Source organism: Panicum hallii, chromosome 3 (assembly GCF_002211085.1).
Source record: "Panicum hallii strain FIL2 chromosome 3, PHallii_v3.1, whole genome shotgun sequence".
Classification (NCBI taxonomy): Eukaryota; Viridiplantae; Streptophyta; class Magnoliopsida; order Poales; family Poaceae; genus Panicum; species Panicum hallii.
In genome coordinates, this window is record NC_038044.1 from 43,817,866 (window position 1) to 43,827,371 (window position 9,506).

General features: G+C 45.2%; 1 protein-coding gene across 1 annotated transcript; it reads right to left on the reverse strand.

Moving 5' to 3' along the window:
- Nucleotides 1-486: 486 nt before the first annotated feature.
- Nucleotides 487-8,796, reverse strand: LOC112885438 (aspartic acid-rich protein-like). The gene is made up of 2 exons (XM_025951060.1): nt 8,724-8,796; nt 487-809 (listed from the first exon to the last, which is right to left on the reverse strand). Exons 1-2 carry the CDS (start codon nt 8,794-8,796, stop codon nt 487-489), a joined length of 396 nt encoding a protein of 131 aa, XP_025806845.1.
- Between the last annotated feature and the right edge of the window lie 710 nt (nt 8,797-9,506).

Below are 9,506 nucleotides of genomic sequence, written 5' to 3' on the forward strand. Positions count from 1 at the left end.
GATGCAAGGGATCTAATAATTGCTACATTAAATTAGCAAAGGTTGGAGTTTTACCTTCAGACCAAGGACACCCTCATAGGCATTCAAAGATCCCGCCATCGGAAACCCCAACGAAGATCGAGAACCTGGAAACTGGATCTAGGGCTGGCGGCGCAAGTTGAGTTCGTGCTCTAAGGCTTTGGTCCGGGTCTTCACGATTAGGGTTTATGAGCAAAGGGTTTTGGAGAATAACTTGGATTCGGGGAATCTTTGAAGATCTGTTTCGGGAAGGTTCCGGATTTAAGCAAAAAATGGAATTGATTTGAGAATTGACTTAGATCCGATTGGCACTTTAAGGAAAAGAACCGATGCGTTGCCATCGGCTCCCAGGATCGGCTTCTTGATAAATTGCGGTTTAAAGTAAAAGGATTTTATTTATAAGGGGAAATGATTACAAAAGGGGAGCCGATTACTCCTAGAGCCAATCTATCGGCTTAATCTTATGATCTACCACCAGTAGGTGCTGGAGGTTCTGCTACGCTTGATCGGAGGAGCCATGCTGGCGTCATTGTCGTCGTCGTTGCCATCGTCATCGCCGTCATCGTCTCCACCGCTGTCGCTGCTGAAGCCGCTGCTGTCTTCGGCTTCTTCATCTTCATCATCGTCGTTGTCATCCTCCGACGACCCACCAAGTAGGTAGCCTCCTGCTACCGAATCCTCCTCGGTTGATGAAGAATCAACTTTTTCCTCCAAGGAGAAGAAATCTCCATCCCAAGACATGTCGTCCTCGTCATCTTCATCCAACTCCCCGCCGAGGAGAAGTTGGAGGTCTTCACCATCAGTCAGGGACTCATCATCCTCTGACCAGGTCTGGAAGTCCCACTCCTCTGCATCCCAATGCAGAGGAGCGCAGGCCTAGTAGGCAGCAATGGGGTCGTATTCTGGAGTGGCTTCTCGGGTGGACTTGGACTCGAAGGAAATGATAGAGAAAGCAGAGGAAGCGAAGGAGGAAGAAGCCATTGCAAGAGAAGGGAAGTTGTATTAGGTGTGGTTGCTAATGACTGAAGGAAGGGGATGAGAGAAAGAAACCTATCAGGAGCAGGTTTATAAAGATAGAGTGGAATGTGAATCGGCACTGTGACGGTTTCCAAGGAGTTTGATGTAGAGTAGTCACATCCCCTGGAAGTTGAAGAGGCACACGTGTACGGATTTCGGAAGTTGAAGAGGCGGGGCGATGAAAAAGAAAAAATGGTTTTGGAATAATTATTGCCGAAACCAGGGGGCATGTGTTATCGCCATAATTTGGTTGGGCCAGAAGGTGGGCCGCGAAGCAAGATGGGCTCAAAAGATAATCGTAGTGGGCTTGCGAATCGGCCCCTGCGCGGGCGTTTGAGGCCAGGATTGGCCATGTATCTAGATAGGTGTGTGCGTTTAAAATAGTTTAGATAGAGATAGCCAGGATTCATGTCGTGGTCAGTTAGGATTGGTTAGGGAAGGCAAATCTCCGAACTATAAATATGTACCTTGGACTATGAATAAAGGACGAACAAACAATCATTCACAACAACTCTCGGCGCATCGCCACCCCTGTTCTAGGGTTTCTCGGGTAAGTGCCGTGTAGCCCCGATCAAACCTCGCGTGATTGGGGCAGCATCGTTCCTGCCTGTCTACCTTTGTGTTTCTCGTACTGAAGCATTGTTGATGACGAGTAACACTAGTTATCTTGGCATTTATAGAGTAGCATCGGCTCTTTCATGCTTTATTGATACATTGTTTGTTATCTGTAAACGTTTAGCTGTCCTCGTGCTCGATCTTGGGTGTAAGGGCAGCACCTTGCTCTTATGGTTAGTCTTTGTTTATCGAAGATTTAGCTTAACATCTGCATGATTAGGCCCTTCAAACGGGTTGAACGTTCTGGCAGTACGCTTGATGCTTTGTATCAACCTAAAGAGGGATTGTTCCGGGAATCGGCTCTCTATTGGTTTTTTTGGTCTCTGTTTAGGTTGCTATTTTTTTAACTTTCATATCTGTTAGGCTCAATTACGTGTGGGATGTTTCGGTTATGTAGTGAAAGCTTTAACCGTCGTAGATTGGATTAGCTTAATAGTTACAGAGCAAGTTTTATATTACCATCGGATATGCGTGCTTTATTCCAATGCTTAGATCCGATTTGACTAGATACAATCGGCTCTTTACAGCCGATATCGGTAATCACCCGATGAGCTGATCATGGCTCGAACTAATGTTTACATGTGTCTATGCATGCAGGAAACTAACATAAGTCACTTCTACACCTTCCTGATCAGGTAGAAAGTCAGGTGTCACGCCTAGCAACCCAGACGCCAGGTCGTGTGCTGGATCCTGGGCCGTTGACCAAGAGACCAGGGCCCACCAGCAGTCCCGGGAGCCTCCTGGCTCCTCGTGTTGCCTGTCGCTGCTCGTCGGTGGGTTTTGACCGACAACAAGGTCCAACTCGACTTCGACTCCACCTTGGATTCCGGAACCAGACTTCACCAAAATTGACACCCAGGCCACATACGGAGTCTGATTTGGATGTTATATATATTGTTGGAACCAGAATTTCTTAAGGCTTCTAATGGCACCGGTCCCATCTCAAAATTCCTTCTGAGTTGATGGGAATCTTGGAAACAAGTGGACATCCAGAATCTGTCAGGGTGCTGCGTCACCATCTTTTGAGCCGCTGGCCCATGTTTCATGTTGGAGCCCGTTAGGGTTGCGTCCAGGGGACTTGCACGCCCCTAACTCCTTTTTATTCAGTAGTCGTGACCACTTTAGGGTTTATGTTTTGCTTAGATTCAATCTGTCACCGAACAGTGTCACCGTTCATCGGTTTGTGAGACCCCATCTCGTAATCAAGTTGTTTGCTTGCATCTCTTGTTCTTGCTTTTGTTCTTAATTGCGCTTGCAGGGATAAGCCTTCGTGGCGAGGTTATTCGTGGGTGATAACCAACAGAGTAGTGGTGTAGTAATTGCGAGGTTCTGTTCGTTCGGACTCTTGGATCATCAACGTCGAGTTTTTTCCCAATCAAATTTACCATACCTCTCGGAAGATCGGGACTCGTCCTCCTATCAGGTTGCATCGGTTGCATCGAGTTGCTGATCTTAGTTTAGTCCTTTAGAGTTTCAAGTTTTTGTCATATCAATTTGTTTCGGAGTTTCAACTTAGCACAGGAAGAAAACTGCTGTAGTTTCTGTGTTCGGTCTCTGATTTGGGAGTTTTAAAACAATCTGGAAAGCTTAACTTATAATCTTTCTAGCGGATCTGACCTTGGCCACAAACTCTATCTGAGCGCTCTAGAATCGACTTCGAGATTTGCGCATCTGGCTGTCTAAAATAAGATTTGTCAATATGAGTTGATAGAGGTTGTATCCAAGCATATTATGTCCTCATCAGCTCCTTCCTCATAAGGTAGACGGTCTCTCCTTCTAAGTTATGTTCCAGTGGCAGGATCTAACGATGAATCGTGGAGCAGCAGAGCTAGATCCCACCTTTTTAGTGAGACGAATTGTGATGTTTGAATTGTGATTTTGTAGGTTGCAATTGCAATTTTGTGATGTTGCAATAGTCGTACAGTATTTTAATTAATATGAGATATTGCAAAATTGATTTTGTCATGTTGCAATTATGGTTTCATGATGTTGCAACCGTGATTTCAATTTTTTTTCAGTATGAGATGTTGCAACGGTAATTTTGTGATGTTTGTTATTTTTTTGTCATGTTGCAACCGTGATTTGATGATTTTATATCAATACAACATGATGTTACAAGAGGTTAGTAAATCCATTTTATCAATGTTTTCTATTCATTCAGTAATTTCTACGTGTGATATCCTTCTCCATTAATCTGAGGTTTTCTCAAACGAAAAGGAAAGAAAAAAAATCCAAAAGCTGTTGCTTGCAACAGATGTTTCAGTGGGAATATACACCGTCCGACGCTAGCGCCCGGATCGGACATCGGGGCGCTAGCAGCTCTAGCTTACGAATAAGTACGACCTACCATAGACTGGTTCAGCTCTTATGCACTATGCTCAAAGTCTAGTAAAAAAGAGGGAATAGTGCTGAAGGACACTGATCGATCAAGTACAGTAGATTGTATTCAAAATATATAGTGGATGGATTGGTAGCTGAGATCTGCCGCGAGCCAACTACTGGGGACTGGGCCTACTCGTACGCGAGTGGGATCGGAGGCCATACGATGCAAGCAAGGAGGCCATGGACAACTTAAGGTCACCCTGGCCTTATTTAAGGATGATTAGCAGAACGGATGTAGGGGAGCTTTGCGTCTACGACCACCACCGAAACCCCCCTCTGTAGGAATAAAACATGACTTAGAACTTAGCTTATCCAAGATCTAGCACCTAAAGAACATGAGCACAGCCTAAAGAACACAAGTAGGGTTTAGATTTAGACCGGGTGCGACAGTTGATGCAGATTTGGCCATGGTTGGTGTGGGGGACGATGACGGCCTTTCCATAGTCGTTCCTATAGTTGTTCTCGGCGTAGTCGAAGAAGTTCGCAGCGGGTACCAGCATTGTCCAGGGATGACGGCGGAGGGCAATCGACGGCCTTCAAACCGCTCCAGTGCCACCAGGGATCGGGCGGCTGCAGTGGGGTGGCTAGGGTTTGGCTAGGTTAGACTAGAGTCCAAAGGTGCCGGGCCCCACTATTTATTATGGCGTTGAGCGACCTGAGCCGCAACCACAAGTCGGTTGCGCCTCCGATCAAGGCGCGGTAAGGGCTTATCTCTCTTTTTTTTGTTTTCCTTATTCTCTTATTTTTCAGCCTTTTTGACCACCGAAAATTCCAGCATTCTCCCCTTTGGTCTAAAGGCCTAAAAATGATGCCATTCTTAAAGTCGAATTATGCAGAGAGATAATGTGTCACAACAGTGAATAAGTTCCATTGCAACACAATTATCCACAATGCACAAAACCACTCAACTTTATGGGAGATGGTTGACTTATACCCTTTTAATTCCAAGATCACAGGCTATCCAATAATCCCATGCCGGCAATTAGTTCATGAAAAATATTGGGAGGTAAGCCTTTTATTAGTAGATCCACGAGCATTTCCTTACTATTTATATGCTCTAACTCAATAGTGCGATCCTGGACTCTATCTTTCACAACGTAAAACTTAATGACGTTGTGCTTGGCACCACCACTTGACTTGTTGTTACTAGCATAGAAAATGCGGCCTTATTAACGCAGTATAAGCTTAGTGGTTTACTTATGCTATCTACCATTCTTAGTCCGGGAATAAATCCTTTTAAGCCACACAGCTTGCCCTACGGCCTCATAACATGCCACGAACTCAGTTTGCATTGTTGATGCTGCAGTAAGTGTCTGTTTGGAGATTTTCCATAAAATTGCTCCATTCGCAAGTGTGAAAACATAACCTGATGTCAACCTTTTAGTGTCAACACAACTCACAAAGTCGGCGTCTGAATAGCCAACTACTTCGAAGTTCTTAGTTTTCTTATATGTGAGCATGTGATCCTTAGTGCCTTGCAAATAACGCAAGACTTTCTTAGCCGCTTTCTAGTGGTCCATTCCTGGATTGGAATGATATCTACCAAGCATCCCGGTGATAAAAGCTAAGTCAGGGCATGTATATACTTGTGTACATAATGCTTCCAACAACTGAAATTGCCCAAACTTATCACCCTTAATAACTAGAGCAGCTGTGCTTGAACATTGATGCATATTCTACCTTTTAAGAACCTTCTCTATATAAGCCTTTTGAAAGAGTCCTAATGCACCCTTGGACTTGTCTCGGTGAATCTCAATGCCCAGTACATAAGAGGCATCACCAAGATCCTTCATGTCAAAGTTCGATGAGAGAAATCCTTTTGTCTCATGTAGCAAGTTTTATTGCTGCTTGCTAATAGGATGTCATCCACGTATAGTACTAGGATGATGAAAGAGCTCCACTTGATCTTAATATATTGAATTATCCACTATAATTTTTACAAAGCCTAATTTCTTTATCACTTCATCAAACTTAAGGTAACATTGTGTGGACGCCTGCTTCAACCCATAAATGAATTTCTTTAATTTGCTCCCATCCATTCTTTGCCTTCCACAACAAAGCCTTCTGGATGCGTCATGTATATATTCTCACGCAAATCACCATTAAGGAATGCAGTCTTAACATCCATCTAATGCAGCTCGAGATCGAAATGAGCTACTAGAGCCATAATGATTCTGAACGAGTCTTTCTTCGAGACAGGCAAGAAAGTTTCAGTATAATCAATTCCCTATCTCTTTGTGAAGCCCTTGGCCACAAGTCTTGCTTTGAACCATTGGATTTTCCCTTTGGAGTCATATTTAGTTTTGTAGACCCATTTACAGCCCACTGTTTTGCCTCCTTCCGGAATTTCTACTAAGTCCCATACCTTATTTGTGCTCATCGATTTCAGCTCTTCTTCTCCATAGCCTCAATCCATTTGTGGGAGTGCTCACTACTCATACTTCCTTAAACAAGTTCAAATCACCAACCTTCCCCATATCATGTCCTTCACTCATATACAAGTAATCATCGGAGATAGTAGTTTTCTTCTCCCGTGTTGATCTTCTCAGAGCTTGTGGCTCCGCTATTGGAACAGGCTCAGCTATAGCTTCTTGCTATGCCTCTTGTGCCCTAGCAGCACTCTGACCCTGTACTTCCTCAACAGGTTCTTCCATAATTTCATTTTGATGCTCATTAGTCATAGGCACGTTCTCATGCTCACTTATGATAGGTGCTTGCTCCACATTTTCTTCTGGAGGATCAGCTATCTGAGACGGTGCTGTAGTCTGAAACATAGGCACATAATGACCCTGAGTCATTGGTGTTGTATCATAAGTCCGCATCTCCTCAAGATCAATTTGCCTAGCCTGAGTGCATCAATTTTCCTCTAAGAATACTGCATGTCTTGTCTCAAAAAACTTAGTAGTACCCTTAGGACAATAGAATCGATACCCCTTCGACTAATCTGGATATCCAATAAAATAGCAGCTTTCTATGTTAGGGTCTAATTTTTCAAGGGACGGATTATATAATTTCGCCTCAGCTGCACACCCCCAGACATGTAAAAAATTAATGCTAGGTTTCCTGCCAGTCCAAAGTTCATAAGGGGTCTTAGGGACTGGCTTACTACGAACGCGATTACTTAGCAATGTAGAATTACTTAGCACCTAATAAAGCAAGAATCAGTTATGTTTTTACACAAGTCGAGAAGGACAGGATGTTTATTGTGCAAAAAAAGAGATGTATACTTACAGCGAAGACTTCTTCATGACAACTTTCTTCACTCTCAGAGCCCATGGTGTCTCAACCATGGTACTCGTTGCTGGCAGTGGGGTCACACCAGCTGGTGGCGCGGTGCCCGCCACGGCAATGGTAACCGCTCCTGTCGCAGAAGCTGATGGATCCGTTCCCACCTCTTCGCGCTTGGGCTCGGGAGGAGAAGCAGGTGGACTGCAAATGAACAATGTTAGCGTGCAACAATATTGATATTTGACAATTCAACAAGGCAGCAAATTCATACCTGGAAGACTCGACTACATGCGCTTTCCGTTTGCGCACCACCCGACGACCCTGCGGGACCAAAGGCAGAGTTTCGGTCAACTCCACGGATGGTCCGGGGGAGTTGTTCCTTCTCGTCTCTCCTTCAGCTTCCTCTTCCACCAGGGGGCTCCCACCTTCAGTGGACTCGCTGCCGGGCAGAGCCTCGGCTACTCGAGCCCTCTTCGCTTCGGCTGCAGCGCTGGGGAGAAGGTGGTCCGGTCGAGGGATGCCGGATTGTGGAGGGTAGCTCCGGTACAACTCTATGTGTCCCTACAGAAGGTTTTCAGTTAGTAGTAGCAGAACAGCAGAACTTGTTTTCAACAAAAAGTAGTCGAATACTTACCGGTTTTGGAGGATTTTGTGCCAAAAATAGCTGCGGGACGTAGGGAACTGCATCCACGTCCAGCAGCACTCGCCTGACCCAGGTGAGAGCGGTGTCATCAGTCAGTTCTTCTGCGCACATCCGAGAGGAATCTTCAACGCCTATGTAGTAGAAGCCTAAAGTGTGGCGTTGTTGGAGTGGCTGGATCCGGCGCTTGAAGAAAGAGAACATTACGGATGCTCCAGTCACCCCTATTTCTTTGTGAGCTGCTATGATGGCTAGCAACACATTGACTTGGTCCAGGTCTACTCTGGGGAGCTCGGTGTTCCACTCTGGCCTCATGACTGGGGTTTGCCGAATTTTTTAGGAAGCTGGGGGGCATGGTTTTCAATGTAGAACCAGTGGTTCTTCCATCCAGGAATGTTGGAGGGGAATTTATAGGAAAGGTACCTATCGCCGGCTTGTTGCCTAAGTTGGATGCCGGCACCCCCTACAACGGATAGATTTTTGGTTGTGGGTTGTGGTTTTACCCAGAAAAGGAAACGGAAAAGATCCCAATGGGGTTCGATTCCGAGGAAGGCTTCACAGAAATGGATGAAAATTGCGATATGGCAAATGGAATTCGGGTTGAGATGATGGAACTCAAGCCCGTAGAAATAAAGAAGGCCACGGAAAAAAGAGCAAGAGGGGAGGGCCAGACCCCGTTCGGCAAAATGGTAAAATGTGACGATTTTGTCTACATTTTCCATGGGGAAAGGTTCACAAAAAGAGGGGCGCCAGTTGACAAGACTCTTGTCTTGGAGCAATCCCTCGGAAACAAGTTTATTGAGGTCACTGAGGGAGCACTTACTGTGAGTGCACTCCCCAGATGGTGGCTGCGCCTCCTTCTTCTTCCCATCCTTCTCAGATATCTTGAGCGCCATTTCTAGATCCACTCACCACGAGTTGCTCGGGGGTTGTGGGGAAAGGGGCGGGGAGATTTGGTTGGTTTGGGGCTTTCCAAGAGGGAGAAGGCGGAATGCGGCTCTATTCGGGGCATTTGGAAAGTTCTTGGTGGATTGCAGATTGGAAGCACAGTTTTTACTTGGCGTTACAGCGGGGTTAAATAACCAGCGGCTGGATACAGTTTTACTGTTTCAAAGTTGATGAGTCGTTTCAGGGGATATTTGGAAGATGAGGGGTCATTTGGTGGATTGTTTAGATAAAATATTCGATTAATCATTTTTTCAGGGTTAATTGTCCTGAAAAAATGGGTTTTTCGAATTCCAGATCTAACTTCCATCATTTGTACCATCACACCAGTTATTTATCATGGGGATATTTTTTCACTGCATGCCACGACTTTTGGATCCTTATTTCCAAACCTGGGAGATTTGGATTCAAGGCTCGGGGGCTGCGGGATATGTGGCATCGACTACTTATTTTTTTGAATTTATTTGAAAAGTAAGTAAGGAGGATTCAAGACTAATGCGACCCTCAGCCTGATTCTCCGATTCAACCTAAGGCTCGGGGGCTACTCCATATGGAGTGTAATTTTTCAATCGCACGCCATACCAAAAAAGTAATTCGGGGCATGAGCACCTCATAGCTTCGATGCAGCCAAGAAAGTGCTCGAAGAAGAACTTCAAGACAG